The sequence below is a fragment of the Dermacentor albipictus genome, chromosome 4 (genome assembly GCF_038994185.2).
Source record: "Dermacentor albipictus isolate Rhodes 1998 colony chromosome 4, USDA_Dalb.pri_finalv2, whole genome shotgun sequence".
Classification (NCBI taxonomy): domain Eukaryota; kingdom Metazoa; phylum Arthropoda; class Arachnida; order Ixodida; family Ixodidae; genus Dermacentor; species Dermacentor albipictus.
Genome location: NC_091824.1, coordinates 143,230,038 through 143,257,270, shown reverse-complemented (window position 1 = coordinate 143,257,270; position 27,233 = coordinate 143,230,038). Strand labels below are relative to the sequence as shown.

Sequence of the window (27,233 nt, the reverse complement as noted above, 5' to 3'; positions counted from 1 at the left end):
TTTCTTGAAAACCAGGCAATTAACTGTGCCAAATGTCATACTAAACGAAGCCAACACCAAAATGCAATCGTTCTGTGAAATTTGCGCAAGAACAGTGCAGCGGTGAGTGCAAAATGTTTTTTTGAACACGCGCAGTGAAATACTTAGGACCCTGTAGACGAGTGTAGTGCCAGGCAGAGGCTATGACATTGTGCGCCACACTTGGCTTGCTGGGCTGTAGCCAATCAGAGCAGACACCACTTCGTCTTCTGCATTAGCAGCATTAGCAAACAAAAAGCACCTGACTCCGAACTTCGCACTTAGTGGATGTGTATATGCCCTTGCCTAAAACTAAATGCCAATATATGAGTTTCCTTTCATTAACAAATATAGACAAACTGCAGTGAAATGCATCGTGAATGCGCAGTGCACTGAAACAGCCCGCACTATTTGGGAGTAAGATAACTTTATCTTCTTGGAAGCTTTGCTCACCTTCCTTTATGACACATGGTCACGTCAGCACTTTGCTACCGTCCTTGCTGTGAATATTCATTATCGTCACTATATTAGCGCCGACAGTCACAGATAAAATAGCACCACGTATTTGCATAGGAGGCAGCGTCACGCAACGAGATTGAAGACAAGTATGTCAGCCCAACATTTGATCGCATCTCGAAGTGTGCGGTTGGTTCCCAACCTGCAGGCAGAGCCCGGCAGGACAGCTGAGCAAACGCACACTGAATACAGACTACTGTCGTAGCTACTGAGAACAACATCTCAGCAAATCTCTATTCTTGCTCCGTGATCTCCACGCAAGGGGTCACATGTTGGGCCACCACTGAGCAAATGTATGGACTTCACGAAGCGTTTGTTATTTGTCGTCTGCTGCCTACACTTATCTAAACCGCAGTGTAGAAAGTAGTTTTCATGCTACACTAGGGCTACAAAAAATGGCATTGTGTATGTGGGTGGAGCTACTTTTCTACGCCAAGTAGAAAAAATTTCACCGACGGTTACGATACTCCCCAATGCGAAATTTGAGTGCAACTCCAAACGTGTTTTCATTCCACGATATACTGGCTGGCATGGACAATCGGTCTCGTGCAGCACGTTGCAAGCGAAGCGAGGTGTGACGCCACTGCCTCACTAATCTGGAGATCGTGAGAGCCAGTGTATGGGTGGCGCTAAAGCCCCTCTATCTCCATCAGTAACCATATGGAGGGGCTTTAGGTGACACTTGACGCTATTCACGGAAGCCACCGACAAATCTCCCAGACAGCGCGCAATACTCTGGCACCATCTCGTCGCCACTGTCACCGCACTACGCTTTTCTTCTCACACTTCTGGCATACCCTTCTCTGTTTTCCCCCTCGATCATGTTTCTGCTGCACCGTCCTCTCTGCTTTCCTCCTCATGCCTCTTAACTCTCGCCGCTTTTTTCAACACCTGCTGCAAGCCACATTTGCTCTCATGTTTCGCTGTGCTCTTTTGCTCGGTTACGTTGGGGACGCCAACACTCGCTGCAGGAATAGGCGTCGAGATTAGTTTTTGTCAACTGGATATAAGGTATGCTTCCACAAGTTCCTCAATACAAAAGGCTAGCTCAGAGTGCTGCTGGGCGAAACATCCTCCAGAACCTCGGCATCAACTACAAGTCGATGCAAAGCACTAAAATAGACATTCCTCACAATCAGAGGCACCATCTGCGACGCAGCAGAATACATATAACATGACTGTATGTCCCTCGCAGTGGTGGACTGCTCAGGTCAAATGTGCGCTGGTGGTTCAATCCGAACCAGAAGCACTGAAACAGTGGAAGAGGTGACTATCGCTCTGGCAATAGTCTCCACACATTGTCATTACATTATTAGCGATTCCAGGGCAGCAGTACGCAATTTTGCTAAAGCTCGGGTCTCGGCTCCTGTAAAACACGTACTAGACACCGACCAACAGCTACAACCAATCCAAATCATTTGGGCGCCAGCACACTCCTCCCTACCCGGCATCGATGCCGCCCACACCGCCGCTCAAGGACTTGCCAACTGAGCACCTGGATGGCTCACGCTAAGAACAGAGAGAGATCACATGGTCAGTTAGCAGGAAATAACTTAGCACTACAGGTTAGCCAGGGCAGTGTACCCGCCAGCACACAAATCGCTTGCCAAGCGACAAGAAGTAGCTTGGAGGTGATTTCAGATGAACACCTACCCCAACCCTGTAGCCTATCACTACTACTACCCTGACCAATACTCTAATACATGTAACCATTGTAACATAAAGTTTCAGTGGATACCTGGCCATGCCGGCATTTCGGGAAATGAAAGAGCGGACGAAGCTGCCAGAAATGGACTCCAATACCGCAAATTCAGAAGAACATATTTTACAAAAGCCGACGCTTCAACCATGGCAAAAAAATATGCCTATCAAGAAAAAGACCGCATCTTGAATCTGCCGCTTCACCAAGACAACTTCCTACGTTACATTGACCCAGAAATGAGACCGAAAATTCCACGACCACTTCCTCGACACTTAGAGACATTGTACCATCGTCTTCGACTGAACGTGGCATACACGAACAATTATCTGTACCGCACAGGACTTACCACTAGCCCATACTGTGATAACTGTCGCAACTTAGAGACAATTGAGCACGTATTACTAGATTGCCCCGCGTACCGCGACGAGAGACAATTTTTTGAGCACCAAATGGACATGATTTGCCCCGAACCGTTAACGTTACCGACCATCTTAGGTCCAATGCCCGGCCCCTCAAAACAGCGACGGGTTTTGGATTTATTGTTCAAATACCTGACAGAAATTGGTCAAATAGGAAAGCTTTAAGAATTGCATCCTTCCTATACAAAAGCCTAAATTTGCCCGCCATGTCACCTGTAAAAATTAGTATCAGGTCCAGTCGGACATTTCATATTTATTTTTATCCTTTTTTTTCTCCCACTCTTATCTGGAATCTTTTAATCCCATTCCCCATCCCTATACAGAGTAGCATGCCAGCGGTTATATACGCGCCGGCAAAATTCTCTGTTTTTCTAATAAAGAGCCCTCTCTCTCTCTCTCTCTCTCTTGTAAGAAAAAAGCAGATCTGTTCCACATTATGTGGTTGTGCCCAGCGGAAAATCACACAAATCATGAAGTAATACTGAGCAGTGGGAGGCTGTGTTGCTCAGCTCCGACCCTGACTTGCAGGCCAAGGCCATCAACAGAGCTCAAGAAGCCACTTGGGCCCAGGGGCCCATGGCTGCCTAACCACAAGGTCACGCATCAATACCTTGTTTTCCAATAAAGTCTTTACTCACTCACTCACTCTTGTCAAGTGGAGCTGTTGTTGAGGGTTGCGATGTGGACAGTTTTCAGCATAAAGATTAGTATTTTAGTAATTATATTAAGACTTGGTTGACAAAGCACATCATTTATAGATGGTGCCCAGATCGCAACCCTAGCAATGAACATTTCGGAGTAACCAAACAAAAGCCAATCTCAAAGGCCATGCTTTTTTGTACAGGTCATACCTTTACGTCATGTTTTGTACGTGTTTTGTACAGCCTATCCCCTTGCAATGATCACATAGCACACAACGTTGTTAATCGCTCTTTGCTGTTTCATACAAGGAGGAAGGAAAAAGATAGGAGGGAGAATATCGCAACACGATTGAAGCCAAAACTGGTGGCCCAACACGTGATCCCATGTCAAAGTGCGAGATTGGTTTTAGTCTTCCCGCTCTGCAGGCAGAGACACGGCAGCGCAGTTGAACAAGTGTGCACAGAATAAAAGCCACTGGCATAGCTACTGGGAAACAAACGTCTCACCAATCTCGATTCTTGCTCCGTGATCTTGACGTAAGAGGTCACGTGTTGGGTGACTACTGTGGCTTCACGGAGCGTTCGCTTGCCAAGGCTGGCTGCATGATGTAAAGCTCCCTCCTATATTTTTCCTTCCCCCATGGTTTCAGAGCTTGTTTCCATCTGAACCCCTTTTCAATTCAGCTGCAACCTAAAAATACAGATAATCTTCTAGCATTTTCAGATCACGACAGTGTTACTATGCACAACAATTGTTATGGTGTGCCTAACACAATGGTGCAAAAATATTTAACCACACCTGCGAGTGCGAGGCTGCCCCAAGCACTTGCCGGGTGTTGGGAAGCCATGGCAGTAACACAGAAATCAATTTAGCTCATTGCTTTGATAAGTATACTTCCATTTATTCTTGTGCACATAAACGCAAGAAGTTCATCTTTGTCTTGTTTGTTTGCTCTGCTTTCTTTGCTGTGCTTTGTTTGTTGGCTTGATAATCCGATGTTCTGGTTAATATAGGTGACTATGCACAGGAAAAACAGAATAGTGGAAGGAGTGAAATAAACAGTTACTACAAATTCGTGCTTTGCTCAGAAAACCTAAAATACGTTTGCGAACTGTTTCGATTCGCTCCAAAATATTGTGCTTAAACCAGAACATTACTTAATGCCAACAAATGTTGTCCTAAATGAAAGATGAACTGTCCCAGTATGCATGTGGATGCCTCTATGCTTTATGCATTGCTGAAATGAACACAAAGTGGAAAAGAGTTGGCACACAATTTTATTTCAATTCTCATGAGTGCATGTTGAGTTTTCCAGCACTGTAGTAATTTTGACATAACGCTTGGTCATGCTGGAGACCAGTTTTGGAGCATTAACAAGAAGAAGCAAACCTAAAACACACTTTGGTTTTGCCTTTGCAGTAGAGAAATTATGAATCATTTTCCATGCTTTTGCCACAACACCTGCCACAGACATTTACACTCCACCATACTTCATTCAATAACACGTCCTCTCAACCACTGAAGTGCATCATACAGTCTGCTTCACTGCGAGAACTTTGTGTCCCATGGTCATAGGCACCTCAGCACATGCAAACCCAAGTAGGTGATGGGAAACCCATAAACCAGCCTTGTTTGACTACCTACATAGCACATAGTGCAGGCTGAGAGAGCCACTCCTATTTTAGAATAATTAATGGAAGAGCTAATCGAGGTGCTAAATAATTTGACGAATTCTCTCTTCAACAATGTTACCATAGATGTAGGGTTCAGCATCTTCAATTATGATGAATGAGTAATGATGAAAAAAAAAAAGTGTGCCATAGTGATTTTGATAATTAACATTTGTTTGTGTATAAGAGTATAGTGGGTAGCATTGATGGTACAGGAAATTTTAAAAAGATGCGTGGCAAAGCTCATTGCAAGTGAAAGTGGTGTACATTCAGAATAAAATTTACGTTTGTTAATCAAGGAAGCACTTCAATAAATTTTCAACTGCTGCTCCAGATTGCATATTTTAACGTTTTAACCCTTTCAGTGCCAACAAAAAATCCAGAAAGGCATTTAGAAAATGACATTTTTTTTTTAATTTCTCATTGGGATAGCAAGTTTCTTGCAGATTCAAAATATAACATAAGGGTAGTCAATTCACAACTTCTCTCTGAAAATACAAAACAACGAGAACATGTATATTGACTAGAAATGTCAGTGTAATTGACAGGGGCTCAGTTCTGTTGCAACCGCTCGATGCTACAGGTACATTTTGGAGCAAATATTTGTTGAGAAAGACTTGCAAATGTGAAAAGACAAAGTTCTCAAAGAGTGGCTGTAGATGATTAGAACATTGCTTTCGTATGATGGACCTCAAACAGGGTACAAGGCAAAGTCTCACACAACACTCCTTACGCCAGAAGCATGTTACTTTGCGGACTTTATTGCCAGAGCTGCTTCGACCTTTGCAGCAGACAATGCACTGCCTTGTTGGACATTCTTTGCCTGCTGTAGATGGGATAAAGTCCACAAAGTTCCATGCCATCAGATGAGTTAGCCTTGCTTCTCAAGAACATGCACACTTGAGGAGGCAAGAACTGGCAACTGCCATTCTATAAATCTCTGCTGGACAAACAGAGTCCATAGGTGCCTTAGTGGCCAAAGAGGTAATTTGCCAGAGCATCAAAATGTATTGCATGAGACCGGTCCATTACCGGAACTTAGAAAGAGTGGCCAAACACGTCTCCTTGGCACTTTTTGCCAACGCAATTGTAACAGGGTAAGATTTGTCCATGGCACTTAAAGGGTTAATGAAGTGATTATTCTCATAAATAAGCTGTGATTATGAAAAAGAAAAGAAAATTCAAAGTTGCTTGTGACCAATGCCAACGAAGACTTGTCAATGCTAACTTAATGGCTTAGGTGTGTTGTGTGTGATCAATCCTAGAAATGGGGATGCCCCTCACCACAGTTAATTAATCACTGATGGCACAATGCTCATTGATACCATTTAAAGTCGCACCTCTTCAACTTATTTGCAGAATATAAATATGAGTGGCAGTCACACATGGTCTACGATAAGTGTATTTTTGCCACAACCATTGTGTTAGATACAAAAGCAGTATTACCACTTCTGATAAAAGTAACACAGGGGTGTAAAATTGTCCCTGGTAAAAAGCAACATGCCATAAGACAAATTCTGATGGCATTTTTCGTTTCACATATCAATAAAAAGAAATTTAATTTTCATGTGAATGATCAGATGCAACAGAATAAAAAGAAGGAAAAGTGAAAGTTTATAAAGTAAATCATGTCAGCACAGACAAAAAACAAGAAAATGCTTTTCCAGGCAATAATAGAAGAAAAATACACTAAATTTGTAAAATACGAAAGTGAAAAATGCAGAACCCTACATATAGGAAAATTCCTGATAGCAAAGTTTTCCTTTCACTGAGTTTTCTTGAGACCATAGTCACGGTTTAGACACATAATGTATTATCTATGCTGTAGAAGCTGCCCTTTGAAGAAGGCTCCACACAGTTCAGGAAATGTATATCCTTGTTGAAGTTTTGGTACCCAAGTTAGACAGCCTTCTTCTCATTTTGTTTCTAAGAGCCTGCTGTGTGAGTAACACATAACACAAATGTCATACTTTCCAGGGTTTCGTAGGCTGTACGCACAATATTACACATGCACACACGCACACATACAATGTGTTACGAGACTGAGAGCTGAAAGTTCATGCTGAATAAGGGTAAGGACAAACCTTGAACAACACACCGGAGAAGCATATAAGAATGACGTGATGTGCATGATATCAACGAATGATCTTATGGGCATGAAGTTGTACTTATACCTCATTTTTTTTTTCTTTGATGACTGCAGTTGTCAGTCAAGCAAACTGTCATGTGTTTTCTGTACAACATGTTAAGTGGTTATATATTAGACACAAGCTCCATGAAAGACCCCAACCTCATGTAACAGATACAGCAAGGCCTTTCACGCTTGACATAAAGGCTTTAGTATCTACGCAATCCTATTTACTAAAACTTCATCTATTATTACCAGCTCGTGCACAAACACAGGCATTCCTACACATTTTCTTCCTTTCCAAATAAAAGAGAGAGCACATTATTCAAATAGCCGTGCATACTAATAGACACAATGTGCAGGGCATCTTTCCTCACTTGTGCCAGCTTGCATGGTGGTTATCCAGATCTTCTCTACCTAACCATAGCTACGACCTAGATATTTTTGGTAGTGGATGCGCTTTTACACTAGACAATTGTACATCACAATCTGCATCAACTTATCAGAATTGCAGTCGTTCAAAGCTGGCTTGCATTTATAACATTGTGCAAACCATGCTGCAAATACCAAAGTTTTTAAAGCCAAACTGATCGTACAGACAAGAAATTGTCTTGCAAGCATGCATAAGTTGAAACTGTTGATCAATCTCCCATTATACAAGATTTCATACGGTGCCGACAAGTACAATGTGCAGTTTGAACTCGAGTGGCTATGTCGCGCAGAAAATGTACATATCCAATGTAAAGCAAAATGATGTAAAATAATCAATGCTACAGCAGAATGACAAGGAATAAAAAAAAAATGATGTCAGGCAAAAACAAAGGGCCCCGCAGCACAGTGACCCCATTATGTAATTGCATCACGTGCATCCTTGGAATAAGTTATAGCCGCGGCTCAAATCACAGTATTCATAGAAACATCCTGAAGTACGACGCAGGGAGCCCCCGCTATGAGCAGGGTGCATCTGTTCCAGCCACAGACAGTTGGCCAACCCTGCCTCTAGTAAAGCGTCTAGTAGTGACACATTGCTAACGCTTGAATTAAAAACATTCAATATGAATGTGATATGATAACACTTATGTATAAATGCTGTACAAGCACACACATAAAATCAGGGTGAGCCTTGTGACCTTCAAAGCTATATATAAAACTTGATCACAAAAAGATGCAAAGAAAAAAGTAAAGCTCTGCTTCTGTACTTTGCATTGTCTTAAAAGTGACTAGCATGCAAACGTCATGCTCAGAGCATTGAACCATGAACTTTTCAAAAATAAAGTTGTTCACTCTAAGAAGCACAAAGTGGTGCCCATGTTGAAGGAGAATTAATACTACGTAAAGGAGAAAATGACTTGTAGATGGAGTACTGAACTTGCATAACTGCACCTTGCCTTTTTCCAACAAACACACCAGAAGGACAGAATAGAAAGAAAGCTAGGAAAAGTGTCTAAGCAACCTGTTTACAGCTTCCTAGATTCATGCTGCCAAAGAGTCATAAAGGCCTTCAACAAACAACACAAATGGTTCTGTGCACTAATACCTGCACACAATGGGATGGCTGGCTTCAAGTTCTGAAAAAATAGAAGCATATCTTGGGATAGTAAAAGAACAGGGAAAAAAAAACCAAGAACTTCTTTCGAGCAGTGCTCGCACATCCTCTTCCAACCAGGTAACGCACCTTTGGCTCACTCCTCTTCAGTCAACAGCACTGTTAGTATTTTGAAACTCAGCACTTCATTGTTCACCAGTCCATAAAGTCATGACACATCAGTCGTTGCACACTTGGATCAGATGTGCCATCTTGCATGCAGAGGTCTGTATGTCCTATGTCCTTGAGGTTTGTTGCTAGAGAAAAAAACTGACCCACAACTCCTCACTTGTTCTTGCCGGCAAATTCGTGCAAAATATCTCTGGCCATTTGCAAGTCATTCCGTGCGATCCCCAGAGCACGAATTACAGCGTCCTGTGCGTAGCCTTCTGATGTGAGCTCCGATATGTAGTCCATATGAAGATTCTCGTAGCTCACTCGGTCGTTTTCCTTGTTTTCCAGGGCGCTCGTGCCAAGCGGTCTCAACATTCGTAGCCTGCAGGAAGGGGCCAACAGCAGCACAAAAATATTTCTCAGTTAGATGATGTGACAGCATAGTGAAAAATTCAAGTGAGTCAAATGTAGGTTGCACTTTTAAAATAGAAAACAGGGGACAACAGAGTCATGTCTCAGGTTGCCTAGTATATTAATAACTATATCCTCACAGTTAGGGAATACATTTTTCATAGGAAAATTTTATTTTTTAGATCTCTTGGAGGCGTTTTGTGAATGAACTTTCATTCACATTTTTATGCCACATCATGGATATAGTAAAAGCTAAACACATTGTTTCATTTACTACAAATGGGAGGAAGTAGTCCTTATCACCGCTGCAAATGTACAAAAAATTCAATTTTGGAATCTGACATTTCAAAACTGTACTGCAGGTTATGAGGGAAGCCGTAGTGAAGTGCTCTGTACTAATTTTAACCACCCAAACACCTGAATATAGTACCTGAGCGTTTTTGCATTGTGCCACCATCAAAACATGACCATGTCAGCAGAATAGCTATTGGGCCATCGTCTTTGAATCAAACAAGTTCGAAAAAGCACACCCAGCAAACCCTGTTAACCGTGATATCTCCTTAGGTGCACTCCTTGTCTTGCAGTTGCAACGACCATGCAGCTCCCATTAACAGATCATATTTCAGCATCATGGCAATTAATTTTTTTTATAAATGTCAGCACAAAACAGAAAGAGATAAGACAGCACCAACTCGCCCAAACAACAATGTTGCCAATTAAATGGCATATCTTGCCAATTCAATCCCTGAGTGCAGGAACACTAGTGTAAGATGCATAGTCAGAATAAATGAAACAAACTGAGCTTCAAGGCTGCTACTAAGAGAATGCTTTTGCACTTAACCAACATCAAACCACACATGAGACTGAGCAATGTGATGTCACTAAAAAAACCTTCACAACGAATAAGGGCGTACCTCTTCTCAATTTTCTGACTAGTCCCCACAGATCCATTGGCTGATCCGGGGAGGGGTGAACACAGCAGGGAGTCCAACGAGGATGACTCTGTTTGGCGAGGGATGGGAATTGCAGCTGTGAACAAGAAAAAGAAATGGTTGCACAAAGCAAATGAGAGCACCATGCCACACATAATTTTTAACACTTAAACTCCAATAATTGCAGGAAGATCAAGCAAAATTAATGTATAAAAGCACATATAAAATTAAATTAATGAGCAAAGCCAACAACAGGGGTACAGCACTTGCATGAAAGCCAATATAATGCTACAAAGAGCTTTTGATGATGAAAAAATGCTAAATATATTTAATGTTCAAATTATAATGGTAACTATAGATGTGCAAAATGGGAAGGTAGCTGTGGGCCTAAACATTTTAGTGCAGCTTTATATGTGGACCACACCACCAATGCACACATATGCACAGCTACTGCGTGCATATGCGCAGGGGACATAATAAGTTGTTCTAAACAGAGGTCATCCGCGTGCACTCTGGGACAGTTGCTCGTGCGGAGATGTTACCCTGTGGGCAAACATCGCAATTATGAACAGCGCAGTTGGACCTATCCGTGTCATTCACCAATTTATGTTTCATCTGCACTATGACTTCCTCTTAGATGTGCACATCATCATGTGCACGCACTTCTGTGTTTTCTTCAGTACATAAAATGATCAGCCCTCCTGCAGCACACAAAGGCCCCGTGTTTGAGATTGCAGTATGCTGAACCACGGGGGGAATCGGTACATTTCACATTATATTTAGGGCACAATTGCTCTTTCTCATGCTAGAAATTTTAAAATAAAATTCCCAGTTATATTTGTGCTAATAGACTGTACACTGTGCTCAATGTCCTTCCTTGCCTATGTAAAACACTGAATATATAAATACATATATACATATACAACTACACACACACACACACACACGCACACGCGCGTGCGCGCACGCACGCACGCGCACGTGCACACACACGCGTGCACACACACACGCACACGCACACACACACATACAGGGTGTTACAGCGAACACTTCCGAAAATTGTAAAGGTTGCCAGTGGCAGATAGCGCAATTCTAGTTTATGAGCCGGTCTACTCGAAGCGGCAGACACTACTTGCGAAAAAAAAATGAAACGCAACATCGACTAATTAACAAGCACTCACTAATTAACTTTTAGCTAATTATCTTATGACCCATATTGCAATTTATAAATTCCAGTAGTGGACTTTGCAAGGTGGATACACTTGGAACAAATTCTCAGGACGACACCAGTTTCGAGAAATAAATTCCCAGACTTTGTGGAGAAATGCATTGGCGTTCCAGTTACACGTGAGCTTCAGCGCATGAAACAACGCTTTGTCTCAATCCTGCTGTCCACAAATAAAGCTTATTCCTCCTCTTCCAACGCATTTCTCAGCAAAGTTTGGGACTTTGTATCTCGAAACTGGTGCCATGTTGAAAATTCGTTCTAAGTAGATCCGCCTTGCAAACTCCACAGCTAGAATTGGTAAATTGCAATATGGGCCATAATGTAATTAGTTAGAAAACTTAATTAGTGAGTTTTTATTAATTAGTCAATTTTGCATCTCAATTTCTTGCGCAAGTACTGTCCGCCACTTCGAGTAGGCCAGCTCATGAACTAAAATTGTAATATCTGCCACAGGCCACTTTTAAAGATTTTGGAAATTGTTTGTTGTAACACCCTGTATAATATATGAAAACATACGAATTTTACAGCAGCAGAGACATATGAAGTGGCTCTGGTGCTTAGGTTGTCAAACTGTCCAAATGTAGTTGCCAGATTAGTGGCGAGAAGAGTCTGATCTTTCCCTGACCAAATTAATACAGTTAACCCGTGTGATAATGGTTGATAAGAATTTCTATATGTCAAACCCGGATATATCGAACTCGTAAAAAAACGGGAATCACTTCGATATATTGTGTAATTCGAAATACAACTTTTAACAAATTTGGCAATGTACAAACCGCACCTCAGTAAAAAGCATTCTTTATTTGATAAAAACATGTACGGTGGGACTATTAATGCGAGAAATAGTCGTTGATCTTCTTCTGCTTTTTGATTTTGAAAGCATTATTAAGCATGCACTTCTCAACGTTATCGAGCGACTGAGAACAGCTGAGCCCACAGCCTTCTATTGACTCACAGTGACGGCGAACAACGCTCAGCGCGTTAAGTGCGTCGGAACACGATGGCGGGTACGAACTCGTCGTATCCTGACAGTTACTGTCGCCGGCGGCATCCCTAGTGAGGTCGGCAATGATGTCTTCGTCAGCGAGCTCTCCGGTTGTCGGAACATCGTCGTCGACGGAGACGAAGTCTGTTGCTGCAGTCCCATCACAAACAGCACCCGGGAACTCGGCAAGCTGGCTAAACAACTCATCAAGTTCCTCCAGCGGTTCACCGCTATCCAGGGGTTCATGGTGATTGTTTGATGAGCTCGCGCCAGCCTCGCCGGAAGCAGAGAGTCCACAATGACGGAAGCAGTTCTGAATTGTTTCTTGTTTGACGTCGTTCCATGACGCGTTCAGCATGGTTATTGCTCCCAGGAGGTCAATTTTCAGCTCCCGGCCAGTGCGGAGGTTTAGCAAAAGCCTCTGCACAAGTCGCTTTCTGTAGCCTGCCTTCAGTGCACGAATGACACCTTGGTCTAAAGGCTGCAGCACCGACGTTGTGTTCGGCGGAAGAAAACGAAGCTCGATGTTGCTGACGCTGACGTTGCAATGGTGGGCAGAGCAGTTATCAACCAGTAAGCAGACCTTTCTGCCTTGGCTTACCAGGTCGTCGTCCCAGGACTTGAGCCACTTGCCAAAAAGTTCGCTTGTCATCCAAGCTTTCCCATTCGATCTGTAAGACACCGGGACAGAAAGTGCGTTCTTTAGGCACCGCGGTGATTTGCTCTTTCCTATTACGAGCGGTCGAAGCTTGGTTGACCCGTCGACGTTGGTGGCGAGCAACACGGATATTCTGGCTTTATTGACCTTCCCGCCGTGGGACTTGTCATCACGACAGGCCAGCGTTCTGTTCGGAAGCATTTGCCAGAATAAAGCAGTCTCATCGGCGTTGAATATATCACGAGGATGGTACCTTGTTTTAATGTCGTTCCAATTTTCATCAATCCACTTTTGCACGCTGCCGAGATCTACAGCGCGGCTTTCACCGGTGACAGCACGGCCGACAATGCCGTGACGCTCTTTAAACCGCTGCAGCCAGCCTGAGCCGCCTCTGAAGTCATGTCTGTTCAGCATGAAAGCGAAATCCTTTGCTTTCTGTTCGATCATTGGGCCAGAAACGGGGATGTTTTGCGACCTAACGTCAACAAACCACTTATACACTGCAGCCTCTACGTCTTCAAATGCAGCCGTCCGTACTCGTCGAGCGCTGGTGGTAGCAGCAGGCCTCTTGTCCGCCTTAGCCCTAATGTCGGCCTTATTTTTCAAAATCGTACTCAGCGTGCTTCTGGGGATGCTGTACGCTGCGGCGACATCCGACTTCTTTTCTCCGCGCTCAACTCTTCTGATGATCTCCAGCTTTGAAGATATGGTTAGGTTCTGTCGCTTCACAGCAGCCATCTTTCACGAAGCGGACGAGCTCACCGCTCCCACAAAGCAACGAAGCACACGGAACAAAGCAGTCGCAATGGCAGTCGCGCGAGTCACATACAGTACACGTGGCTGCGAGTAAACAGAGTGCGCGGTCGAACCACTTCTGCTAGGGGTGGCTGGGTGGCTGTCTGAGGGAGCGAGAGCAGCGCCGTGCGAGCGCTGTTGGGCTAAACCACTTTGGCCAAGTGGGGGGGGGGGGGGGGATGGATGTTGGCGCAGCTCGCCCGGCCGCCACGCGGGAAAGCCAACTTCTGGAGCAGTTTTGCGCGGCTTGAAGTTCGATATATCAAGCGCGGCTGCTATTTTTGTTCGATATATTAGTATTTTTTGCTATATATTCTCATTTTAGCAATACAATGTTCATAAATTGTTCGATATACGGGGTAATTCGATGTAAACGGGTTCGATATAGTCGGGTTTGACTGTATCACCATTGTCTTAAGTCCTGCATCAGTATACCGATAATGTTAACTGTGAGAGTGCAATGACAGCATGGCTACGCATCGTATGAATTTCACAAAACATACATGCATATTATAATATATCTTCAAAGGCTTCGAGAAATCTTTTTTTTGTTGTTGTTGTAATGAAGGTACCCATGTTACAGTAAAAGCTCGTTAATTCGAACCGCAAGGGGAAGCCGCTTCAGTTCGAATTAACGAAAGTTCGAACTAACGAAAGTGAACGAGGGCAACAGTACACTGCGATTTGGAAGCAGTAGGGCATGTCAGAAATTTGGCGTGTCAGAAAGTGATGGCGTGTGCCGCGGGCACACGCCATCTTCAAGTCGAAGCTCTGAGTCCGACTGTGCCACACCACCGATGTCCACCGAAACAAACGTTAGCCGAGGCTTAACACCATCACAATGAATCGCGACGGCCGATACCTCCTAAGCTGAAAACAGAGGTGCACAACCGATGAAGACTGCCGAGACACAGACGCTGAACATGTGAAGGTGGCGAAAGCCCTCATTCGTTGGTTCTTGATTGCAAGCGCAGCTGCGACGTACTTGATTCGCTGTGTTTTGGAGCTTGCCGTGCCATCTCCACACAACATTAGCAGCTGTACAAGATTTGCAAAGCCTCCGAGATTCGCAACAGGCAAGAAGTCTCGGAGGTTACGTAGAACGGAGAGGCGGCAGCTGCCGCTGCCTTCTGGCTGACCCCGCGTTGGTTAGATTTTTTTCCGATTTTGCCTTCTCTCGCCGTTCTCTCCGTTTCGGAGGCAATACAGCCTTGTGTGTAGGCAGTAGGCGCGTTTCTCTGGCCGTGTGTCAGGCGAGCGTAGTTCGAATTATCCGTGAGGGAACCTTCTTGCGTTCGAATTAACGGACTTTTTTCTACATAGACTTCTGTGGAGCTTGGCCGGACCAAATCGTACAGTTCGAATTATCCATAAATTCGAATTATTGAAGTTCGAATTAACGAGCTTTCACTGTAATTGCACATGAAGTGTGCCTATACATGGTTAGCATGGCTGAGCATAGAAAATTTTTTTCTAACAATGACAACAAAATAATTTCTAATCTATCATTTTCCTTTAAATGGCACTACTAAAGGTAAAAATGTTCTGCAACATCACTTAGTAAGGTTGCAAAATGCCTTGGGCACAGAGAGATGTAAAACGAAAGGAAATGCTAGGATGAGCTTGACTAATCTGTATGCTGTATTTGGGTTTAAGAAAGGGCAGAGCATAGACAATGTATGATTGATTCGTGGGGCTTAATTAACATCCCATAGCAGTACTGGAGCTGTTAGAGATACGGTAGTAGAGGTCTCGAGATTAATTTTGACCACTGGGGGTCTTTAATGTAAATCGAAGTGCACCAGCATTTTTGAACTTGGTCCCATTGAAATGTGGCAGGAATCGAACCCATGAACAGGTGACCAGCAGCAGAATGCCATAGCCACTCAGCTGCCATGGTAGATAGAAAGGATTAAGAAGCTGGCACTCTTCGATTATATGGAAAGGGTTAAAACAATTCTTCGCAGATGTATGCCAATCTGAGCAAGTGACACATCAACGACAGCGAAGCTGTGTAAGCAAGTTCTTGCACCCATTGGAAGTACTAGTGGTCTGTTTGCTGGTGGCTATTAGTGATCATTCATCACTGACTCTATGGTCATATGGCTGATTCACGGCTCCCATGCAGGCTACGTCACTTGCTGTTCTTTGTTGTACATTTGATACTGACCAACGCACCAGCTTCCACTGCCAGAGCCATACAAACTCTTAGCTGAATTCAAATGTGGGGCCGGTAAAATGCGATTTGAGAAACAAAATGTACAAATAACTGGCTCAAAAAAAAATATATGTGCAAGAAAGATGTCTGTTTGAGTGAGGTACTAAATAGGCGGTAAATTTTATTTTATGATAATCGATAATTATGTTTCAAAGCAAAAATTCTTGACGCAGATGCACATTGCGTTACTGGCTGGCACCAAGCATGCCAGCCGGTCTTCACTATATGAAAATGTCTGTGAAACTCCCCTTAACAGCTTCGCTTTAAAAACTGCGGCAGGGCCCTTTCAAAGTTGAACGCTCTGTCACTGTTCACTGACCATGCCCAGCAGCAGCACTGAGTTCTGTGTTGGCGTAGCTGGGCTCCTCAAACAGCTCGGCCAGTTCAGCATAGTGGACACTTGGCGCTGGCAGCGGAGAGGGTGCACGCTGCAGGGGCAAGCTGTTGCCGCCACCAGGCCACGTCCCATTGGTGTTGGGCGGTGATGGAGCTAAAGTGACAATGGTAGGGGGAAACGAGGAGGAGGGACGGGGACCTAGGCAGCAGCCCGAGCTTGAGCTGGAAGCCGAGCCAGGGTTGGAGCTTGAACCGGAGCACGAGCTTCTGGCAAAGAGGCCTGTGTCATGCTGGACTTCAGAGTATGTTACACTGGTGCCTGGAAGCAATGCAGGAAGTCATGGGGTGAGTTCCTTCTGTTTGTAGGAGCCTACAGTGGCATGGCACATTTCTCTTAACCAAGTGAGTTTGCAAAGCCGCACAGTCAAGGAAGTTTTGTGAAAGGAAACAATATGAGTTCCTTTTTCTGAAAAGCTCATACAGTTTCATCAGGAGAAAAAGCTTCACAGATGATTAAAAACTTCTGGTCAAGAGACTGAACCCAGGACAACATTACACAGAAATCCACCGAAATCATTTAGTTTCAATCAATGCTCTAGTGCTCTGAGTTGTTGATTATTTGCCATCGCACTGCCAACTGCTAGCCTCCTGGTAAGCTCAGTTGGTAGAGCAACAGCCCTGATCAGGCAGCAGAGAGTTTTCAAATATAGCTTTAATAAAATTTTAGCTGCATCTTGGAGCAAAGCAAGAAATGTGAAAAATTAATGTTTAGGATTGAAAATAAGACTAGTTAATAAATTTTCATTAACAAAATGCCGTGGACCACCCCTTCTCCCAAGTAGTACGAATGTCACTGCAGTCACAATTTTCAATGCAAAAGAGAACAATAAATGTTTAGCATGGGAGGCCTTTTCAGAAAAGCAACTCTGTGGTTATTATTATAAGAATGGTGAATTGGGCTAGTTGGTATTGATTCATAATTACTACTGTGCAAACAACGAAGATGAAGGGGAGGCACGAAACAAAAGCACATGGCCCTGTCATTTAGTGCCTCCCCTCTGCCTTCATTGTTTGCGCTGTAGTAATTATGTGGCTATTATGCTCACCAAACCAAGACTCCAAGGAAAATATAGGGAAAATTACTTATACTTACTAATTGAATTAAAGAAATGATAAATTAATGACAATGAAAGTGGAAGAAAAAATAACTTGCCATAGGTGGGGAACGATCCTATGTCTTCGCATAATGCATGCGATGCTAATGCGAAGACGTGGGATCGTTCCCCACCTGCGGCAACTTGTTTTTTAATCCACTTTCATTGCCTCTAATTTATCATTGCTTTAAATCAATTAGTAAGTATAAGAAATTTTCCCTATGTTTTCCTTGGTGTCTTTGTTTGTTGGCTTCTCATGATTTGATTAATAAAAATCGGGCCCCTCGGTTAACCCCCTTCCTTCTCGTTATTATGCTCACCGGAATTCTCAGGTGAACTTTGAGGCGTACTGGAGGTTCGAGAAGGTGCTCCCCCATTGACAAACTCATCTGTCCCGGGCCTAAACAGGGTTTGGTGCCTGAGAAAAGAAGATGAAAGGTCATTGGCAAATGTGTGCAAATGGAGAATAGCTTCTTAACATAATTAAGCTAAAAAAATAACTTATAATATAAAAGAAGACAACAAAGCATGCGCTAACATTTAACTATGTTTATTCTGAACACACCAGAAGATAAATCAAATTTGTTTTCGGTTTAACTGGGTCATTATATCTAATGAAAAATACAGTGCAGCACAGAGACAGGAAGGAAGAGACATAGATTGGTGCAAACTTTCAATATTTCTGTCGAAAGCTTACAATACAAGCAAACTGCAACACATGCACACATTCCATACAGTCAATCCCTCTGCCTTATCATCATTGCGTAACACTGCATTTTTCTCTAAGCAGAACCACAAGATAGGTTGAAACTGTGCAAGATGGTATTAGTTACAGGAATATAATGAAATAAATAAGTCCACATAAACTATGATAGTGTGTCCAAGCAGGAGGCTTGGCATCTTACGTCCTGGTACCAAAGTATGCTTGCACTTGTTTATGTAGCAATGCCACGTCTTTCTACCGGATAATCACGCATAGAAGGCATTCTCATTTACATGAATTATTATTTTCCATTCATTCGTCAGTTTAATATCATGCCTCTTCTGAAGAAGACTCAACTCATTCAGCAGTTCTAAAGCAATGGCAAAGCAGGACTCCTTCTTTACAAAGCTTCCACGTGGTGAGAATGTGGCATTCTGCTGTCTGCGCAATGGCATGGCAGTCACGCATGCCTTCACTTTAATACACTAATAAGTCAGTGGACTCGATCTGTTGGATTTATGAAAAGGGTGAACCAACCTACATGTATGCATGCAAGACATATCCAAGACTACCCACATTATGATATACCTAGATTGCAGGGCTTTGCAGTATGGTTGCTACTACGAATGAACACATTCTGCTAAGAAGGGCTCCAGCGTACCGGAATGCCTGTTACAACAGCTCACTGCGATACCTAGTGAGAGGCAAGATAGTAAGATTCAATTTTGGTAGCCCCCAAATATCACATAGGAACTGCCTTTTTTGTTCTTTTCCAATGCATTTTATTTCTCTCTCTCTCTCTTCGCAGTGAAACAAGCATCACTAGGCTACAGCCTCAGTGCTCCAGCGTCAGTGCTCCAGTTTCAGAAGTGGTGTTACCTTGGTGAAGTGCCGGGTGACTGCCCAGGAGTGTTGGTGGGTGATGCTCTACGTGGTGGCACAGGAGGTGGCGCAGTAGTCGCAATGCGACGGGCCACCATAGGGGATGAATGTGGTGACACCAGAGGAGAACGGCTACATGACTGCAAGTGAAGGAATTGAAGATGAATTGGGTGCTGTAGGCCTACTCTGTAAACGAAGTACAGAATGCGCACATTAAGACAGATTGCACAAGAGGTAGGCATCCACTATAGAACGACAGAAAGGTAAGGATTCATTATGCAAAAAAGAAGTGAGGCATGCAGACAGGACACAATAGTAGAGAAGTGGACAACACGAACACAGACTATCAACTGAAGGGAGCACTGAGACGAAAAAAGTGCCTTAAGTCTTCTCTCACCAGATCCTGCATGTACAAAATGAGCACCAGTTTTAATGCGCAGGTCCGGCACCTATTAGAAGCAGGTTATCTTAGTGTAGCAGTGGCCACTGTGACTGAGCGCCTAAAGAAGTCGGCTTCAAGGGGGGCGGACGTGATTACAGAAAGCAGTAATAGCAAAAAAAGAGTAGTGGCTGTTCCGCACATTCATTCAGTGTCACACAGGCTTAAAAAAGTTGCAAGTAGATATGATGTTAATGCTGCTTTCACTGCTCCCAATAAGCTAGGTAAGATATGCGCTGCTGTACAGAGGAAAAAGGAGCAGGTAAAAGGCAAAAAAGAAGATATTTGTCCAGTGAAGCACAATAAGAACAACAGTTTTATTGACTGTCATATGGGTGTGGTTTATAAAATTACCCTTAGCTGTGGCCAGTTCTACGTCGGGCAAACAGGACAGTGTATCAATCAGGGGCTAATGGAACATAAAAGGTCGTTAACTGGTGGATCGCCTTCTAATCTTTCCCTACATTGCCAAGATTGTAACTGCACGCCAGAGTTAGATGAATGCGTGATATTGTACAGGCATAAGAATAAAGATACGCGTCTTATGGTAGAGGCATGGCATATCTACAATGGTGGAAGTGCATGTGTGAGTCAGCCTTCGATTACTTTACATAAGGAAGAGATTAAGTGCCTTAACAGTTATCTCTCATCTAGACAGGCACATGTACGTGACTGACACGTGGTGATACCATTCCTGAGCTTGTGCAAATGAGTTTTGTGTCTTCTTCCTCTTTTCGCCTCAGTGCTCCCTTCAGTTGATAGTCAGCATTCGTGTTGTCCACTTCTCTACTACTGTGTCCTGTCTGCATGCCTCACCTCTTTTTTGCATAAGGTATCCACTATAGTCTTCATGAAAGCAAGATACAGAAAACAGGAAACATACAAAAAGGAATGTTGACTGACTGCAAAAGTTGGGGTCCTGGCTTGTCTGACTACCTGGTCACTACGGGCGGGGCTACACAGTGTTTTCTCACACGAGGCAGCTAATATGTGAAAATTTTTCCTAGGAATGAAACTACCTGTTTTTTCAGTTTGATAATGTGATTCCTGAATGTGTTCTTTACTAGCTCGTCTTGCAGCAGAAGATGTGTAATTTTAAGTTCTGAGAGCAGAGCTACTATAAGTAAAATTCTTTGGAGCCCTCCTGGCTTACTCAGTGTTTTTTTGCAGAAGAATAAGTACACTTTGTGGATGCTTATCATAGAGGAGTAGCAAACAATTATTTTCACAAAGTACAGCTTGCCGATACCTGTACCTTAAAGGATTGAACATACAACTGCGGCTGAAGGCAGATACAAACAAACAGTGTGATAATTAGGATTATTGTGCTTTCTACTATTCTACTGTATTGCACACTCTTGAATAACCATTAAGATTTAAGGAATGTGACGGCACCACCAAATACAACTGAATGCCCATGCCATCCTACAATACCAAGACAATGTAGCCAAAAAAAGCCCTTTTTGTTATTAAATGACTGGTAAATTTATCTATATCCCTGATTCTTTTCGCTCAAGCCCCCATATGAATAAATTTTAAACACATATTTATGAAATTACATAATTTAAGACAAGGATGAAGAAATCAACACCACTAACCCAAGGCTTCAACTGACAATTTCCGCAATTAAGCTACTTGCTTACACTTGTAGAGTGAAAGCACAGTGAAGGGAGAACATTAAAATAACGCAAGACCAAAGTGAGTTGCCACAAGTGTTGATTGCAAGTTGCATCTCAAATAAAGCATTGCATTTTGTCTGAAAAGCAGCCAGGAGATGGTGTACGGAAACAAGTATAATACATGCAAACACACAGTAATGCCATATGCAAACACCCACCCTGCTCCCATCCGCTGTTTCACTTCTTGGTGAAAGGGCCAGGGCTTGTAATGACGATGTCCACGTGTTTGGATCCTATAATTAGAACCATCACAACCCACTGTGCACAAAACTCACAACTCACAAAATTAAAAACACATTGTTTTACGTTCCAACTTTCCCACTTTCCTTGGATCTCACATTCTGTAAGCTTGGCATTGATAGCATTGCCAGGCAGTGACGCAGCCAGGGATTTTTTTAAAGGGTTGGGAGGTGGAGGGAGAACCCTGGTACACAAATTTCTGGTAGGTGGGGGGATGAAGTCTGATGTGCCCTCTCCCCCCGTTAGATGCACCAATGTTGCCAGGCCAAGATTGTTTGCCAATAGAAAGAACTAAGTTTATACTGTTGTTGATGTGAGTCACAGCCATGTTGAAACATCCATGCGGGGCCACTTCCTGAATATGCTTGAGGCACACTCAACGCCTTTAACACTTTAATGTGTAACATAAATCACGCAAGTTGCACACCATGGACACCTCACATATATTGTTCCACTGAGGCTGGTACTGCAGAAATCGGTTAGTGCAGCCAAGAGCACCAGAATTACATTTAAAATTTTATGATGTTCATAGTAAAACTAGTTATCTGAACTCCCCTGAAGGAAACTGATTATAGGTCGAAGTTGGCGTGAGAACAGTGTCAAGCAAGCAAATGTACTAATTTTGTTGTGCACACTAAGTAAAATGAAAATTTACAGGACGATAGAAATATCACTTTGCATGCCTATATGTGGAAAAGTGATAATTACAACTGAAAAAAATCTGCTTCCATTCCACTTTGTGAAAGTGAACATAGAGTGAAGCTGCTGCCGATGTTACACACCACCACCACAAGCGATGAACATTACACACACACGCAGATGTCTGGAAGTGCAGCATGCATCCTCATTCTTCTAGGCCCTCCACCAAGTGCAAGTGCATTATTGAACTGAATGAATGTTCAAACATAAGATGCATCAGAAGATGTGTAAAGTGTAACTTAAACACAAGCTGCAGACATGATAGCTTAGGATTGTTACTTGAATAGGAGGCGGAACTGTTAGCACAGCATACGCCCTCATTCTTGTAGGCACTCTGCCTAGCACAAGTGTGTTATAGAACTAATTCAATTTCTCAAAATAAAAAGCATCAGAAAATTAGTAAAATAGGATTTATGCACAATCTACAGAAATAATAGCATCAGATTGTAAATCGAATATACAAAAAACATAATTCTATTACGCGGAAACTCATAACCCAATGCCTTCCAGCTGCCATTTGTTTTTATGAGCAAAACCGCGCATGCGGGCACGAAAAATCCCAACCAACTAGAGGCAAACAGCTTCGCTGTAAAACTGCACAAGGTTTAAACGAATGAAGATGAATATAAATCTTAACAACCTACTGTCATAAAATGAGAGGAGAGATTTATTGCTCAATTACAACATGCTTACATTACTATCAGCGTGTGAAGTGCATATTTAGTATGGTTGAACTTCACTAAATAAAGGTGCACACAGTGTGAAAATATATTCATTATATCCAATGTTTCTCATAAGCATATGTGCATTACATGTTGATAGCAAACATTTCAGATTTACTTTGTGATATCCTATAATTCATTGTATCCATGTCCATTTATCAAGGTCCACAAATTTGTCCGTAAATCTGAGTGCCCCCAAATGCTTCTAGGCAGTGTGTTTTGTGGCAGTTCTTTTTTAGTCTATTCCTCTGGTGATAACTTCAGAATTTCAGAGGTGCTGTTGACAGCATAACCAACATGCAACACTCCAGAGAGCAGTATTGCAGGCTTACATCTCTAGACGCTCAATTTTTTTCCTTTTGCTTTTCAGGAACTTGTTGTTCTTCTATAAGCCTGTTCTCTTATCCAATTTTTACATGGTGTCATCATTTTTTAGAGTTTCTTCCATTTCGCTCTGTCCGTCACCCACTCTTTTGCTTCTTGAATCTGAAATCTACATCAGCGTGGTCATGTCACCTTTCTATAGGCTAACGTCATTTTCTTTCTCCATTGAGGTCAATGATACTGCCTTCTTGCCAATATGTCTCTTAACTCTTGTACTTATGCAAGTGAATTGTCTCATCTTTCTTTCTTGAAACATTGTTCAGCTCTCTGTGACTAGACTATTCCTTGGACACAGTCAGTGTTCCTTGTCCACTTCAGAAAGTTATTTGGACCTCATAAATGCTAGGCTTCTTAAATGTAACCACTACAGCTCCAGAAGCATTGCTGACTGCAAAACTGAGATCGAACCGCTACCATAGCAGACCAGCTAAAAGAGGCAGGTCTCATTTGCATGACAAGGGGAACATAAATGCAAATACACAATATAAGTTTGCTTCAGTCTTCTTAACAACTGCTATATTTTTCTTGGTATTAACCTTGTTTTTGCATTTCTTTGACAACTTTTGTATTTGCTTGTATGTTCTTTATTTACTTGGTCTTCAACCTCATTTACAATCCATTTTTACAGCAGCAAAGAAATGCTCTACATGCTTTCTTCAGGACGAGGAAGTACTCGATTGTGGTTTCAGTCAGATACAACATGCCCTAACAGCAGCCAAACTACAATGAGCAGTATAGCTTTGAGCATTGCTCTGACAGAATATAAATCTGCCATATTTTACGTGCAAGCGTACATGGCTCGGCACTGTCGCCAGTGAAATTGGCAATGCGATGTTTAAAGTCGTGAAGGAAGCGAGCACCTGAGGAGGAAGGCGCATGGAGGTGAAGAGAATGGATGGATGGATGGATGGATGGATGGATGGATGGATGGATGGATGGATGTTATGAGCGTCCCCTTTGGAAAGGGGTGGTGGGTAGCGCCACCAAGCTCTAGCTATTATACTACCTAATGTCTTATGTCACACGGCAAAGCAACGCCACCTAGAGGAAAGTCTAGGTGGCATTCAGTGAAGCAAGGAAGCAGATGGGAGGCAAAGTGTTGTGGAGGAGGAGGGTAGGCGGAGGTGCGCTAGGTTGACCTTCTTTGGCAGTTGCTACGGGTTGCGTGTGCATTACCAGTTTAACAAACTGAGCGGCAAGAAAGCAGCACAGACAAAGGTATGAGCCGTCGAAATGCCTAGACTCTGCCCTCAATGCAGATCATGTTGAAGATAGGGCACACGGGGCCACAAAGTACACAGTTGCTGCCGGAATACAATGTTGCTCCCCTCCCTTCCCTCCCCTCGTAGCCTAGTGCACCACAGAGGACAGCGCCTTTCCTCACTGCTTTTCTCCCTTGCGCGGACAAGATTGAGCTACCATCGCCGGCTCACTATTGCACGCTTTCACTCACGCATACAGCATACGGCGCACGGGGATGATGTTATCACCATTGCACTTCATATGGAACACTGTGATGACAACGACAGCTGAAATGCACCTCAAGTGTCCATGTATTTTAACACGACAGCGTTAAGGAGCCCGTGTTGCAGAAAATCCGGTATCACCATCCCACGTCGGCGTTGGACGTCGCTTCGGCAAAAGAATTTTGAACCAAATTCCGAATCACACATACGTAACCACTTCTCTACCACCAAAGTTGCTCATACCTTGTCTTTCATTTTTTACAAAGTTATTCCTCAGAATTTTGAGAACGGCAGCCTACAAACAAATGTAATGGAAAAAGCACCAACAGCACATGTACTTTATGTTAGCTCTTCTCAGACTGAAATACTAAAAGTGCGAAACAATAACAGGAGTTTGACCCATGCAAGAGGCCGCATTTCCACCAGAAAGCTCACCTTCGTGCATAGCATTCGCAGCCAGTGTTTGCCGGTAAACATTACGGTTACATAAGCTGCAGTTGCCGGGAAGCATAAAAAGCAGTAAGGGGTCTTCGAATGCTATCGTGTTCCATTCTTAAAGGCGAAGCTTAAGCGTCCTGCAACTCTTTTGCTATCGCGATTATATATGAATGGCACCTATATGCTCACGTGTAACCCATGTTCATGAAGTGAAACATCACTTTAATTTTTTTAAGTATGGAGTCCTCTAAAGCCCAGTATTACTCCTTTCTTGTTGTTCAGAGTATCCTAGTTGGAGTAAACAGACTTGAGCCTTAGTGAATGCCCTACTTGAGTGCTGACCCCTGCAGTACATGAAGCTTGTCAATGCATGGTTTGAAAATTTACGCGCAAAAGACATGGTCACCAAAGGAATGAAAAGGACAACATCAGCAATTAAAGCAATTCAGAGTTGTCCTTTTTCTTGCTCTTGTATCTGTGTTTTCTACACTTTACTTTTCCAAACCATAAATACTGAATAACTCGCTCAGCCTTTTACCATTATAAGTCTGTCATGTATTCAATTCAAACAGATTGTTGCCTTAATGTCAGATTAAGAGAGCATAGTAGCTCTCTGAAGGGTTTTGCATACTCACATTTGTCAGTTCATTGCTGTGATAGCAGTTGCAAACCAGTTTTTGAAAACACCACTATTTGTTTAAACACAGAGATAAAGTGATGAGGGAATATGGAGGCCATCCATATCAAAAAGAAAGGTGCCACATGTGTAAGTCAGCCATCTTTATCATTACTCATGTGTGAAGTTTCTCTATTAGATTTGGGTTGACCACATGCGCACCTTTTTTTACTAATTGTAGCTATACCTGCTTCACGTGTCACCGTTGTGTAAATGGCTTGAACTACTCAATATAAGATTCCGAGGGAGCGGTATGCTTTTACAGCAATTCTTTGCTCATGACGTTTTGTTTGCAAATCATGAGATGCGCACTGTGTACATATGTATATATATTTTTCCTTTTTCAAAAGTTGCCAGTCAGCATCATGTTTGTCGTCTCGCTTCGTCCTTGTCCTTAACGCTGCTGCTGATTATGAACCTTAACCAACTTGCTCAACTCGCTGTTCTTCTAAGCTTTCCTTTACTTGGCAATGTAGCATGAAACCAAACAAGCTGCACCAATGCAAAGCAGGAGCTGTTTTTCTGTCATAAAACAAAAGTAGGTGCACAATAACATAACAAGAACTTTGCCTCTTTGCTATACTAGAGAGATTGAAATGAGGATATAAAATGCCTTCATGCTGCAACATTGTAACCAGTGAAGTTAATGCACTTTTTAGCTTTGCAATTGTGCACAATATGCAAAATACACTTAAAAGTGCACTTCTAAGTTCACAGCATGCATGCTGGTTATCAAGGAAGACTGTTCCTTGCATGCACATTCCAAGCAGCTAGCAAAAGATGGGTTTGTGTAACAAGTTAACATTCATAATTAGAAGTGTCACAGATATCGACATTATAGCAAAATTTAGACAAAACACAAGAAAATAATGGAAACTAGCATCAGGAATAATTTTCTTTCCTGTGGTTCTATATTCTGTAGAATTCTATAGAAGTGGGGAGAATGAAAGAAGAATACCTGCTAGCAACCTGTGTTTGGTCAAGGTCTTTCAATAGCTTCAATAAAAAGAGGTATTAGGGGACTCTGGTTTGTTTCAGAGTACAAATGAAAAGTGAAAGAGCATGCATACATACACATAGATCTGGAAAAGAAATAAGAAAAATAATAAATAAGGGCTACCGGGTGTACTTGTATGATTAGTATAGCAAATGGATTCAAGAGTTCCCTTTTGAAACATTTATAGTTGTTGGTTGGAGAGTATTAAACTTGTGAGTGAGATATGACTCTCTATATTTTCTATCTCTGGGAAACAAGAAGTTTGACCGTAAGATATAAAGTTTATTACCGTATTTACTCGCATAATGATCGCACGTTTCTGTAAAAAAAATTGATGCAAATTCAGGGGTGCGATCATTACATCGGTTAAATTTCCCATGATAACATTTTCCCATGA

At 42.7% G+C, this 27,233-nt stretch overlaps 2 protein-coding genes across 2 annotated transcripts in view; both read right to left on the bottom strand.

Moving 5' to 3' along the window:
• Positions 1 to 4,555: 4,555 nt before the first annotated feature.
• Cbl (E3 ubiquitin-protein ligase CBL) overlaps positions 4,556 to 27,233 on the bottom strand; it is a 71,538-nt gene continuing 48,860 nt past the window's right edge. The window contains exons 7-12 of the mRNA XM_065448467.1: positions 21,373 to 21,447; positions 19,094 to 19,236; positions 17,832 to 17,929; positions 16,341 to 16,676; positions 10,120 to 10,234; positions 4,556 to 9,176 (exon numbers count right to left, since the gene is read on the bottom strand). Coding sequence (XP_065304539.1) covers positions 8,966 to 9,176; positions 10,120 to 10,234; positions 16,341 to 16,676; positions 17,832 to 17,929; positions 19,094 to 19,236; positions 21,373 to 21,447 — 978 coding nt within the window. The 3' untranslated portion in view covers positions 4,556 to 8,965. The remainder of the gene's footprint in view (positions 9,177 to 10,119; positions 10,235 to 16,340; positions 16,677 to 17,831; positions 17,930 to 19,093; positions 19,237 to 21,372; positions 21,448 to 27,233) is intronic.
• On the bottom strand, positions 12,107 to 13,830 carry LOC135915417 (tigger transposable element-derived protein 6-like). The gene has a single exon (XM_065448470.2). The coding sequence runs from the start codon at positions 13,744 to 13,746 to the stop codon at positions 12,196 to 12,198; it is 1,551 nt and encodes a 516-aa protein (XP_065304542.1). The 5' UTR covers positions 13,747 to 13,830; the 3' UTR covers positions 12,107 to 12,195.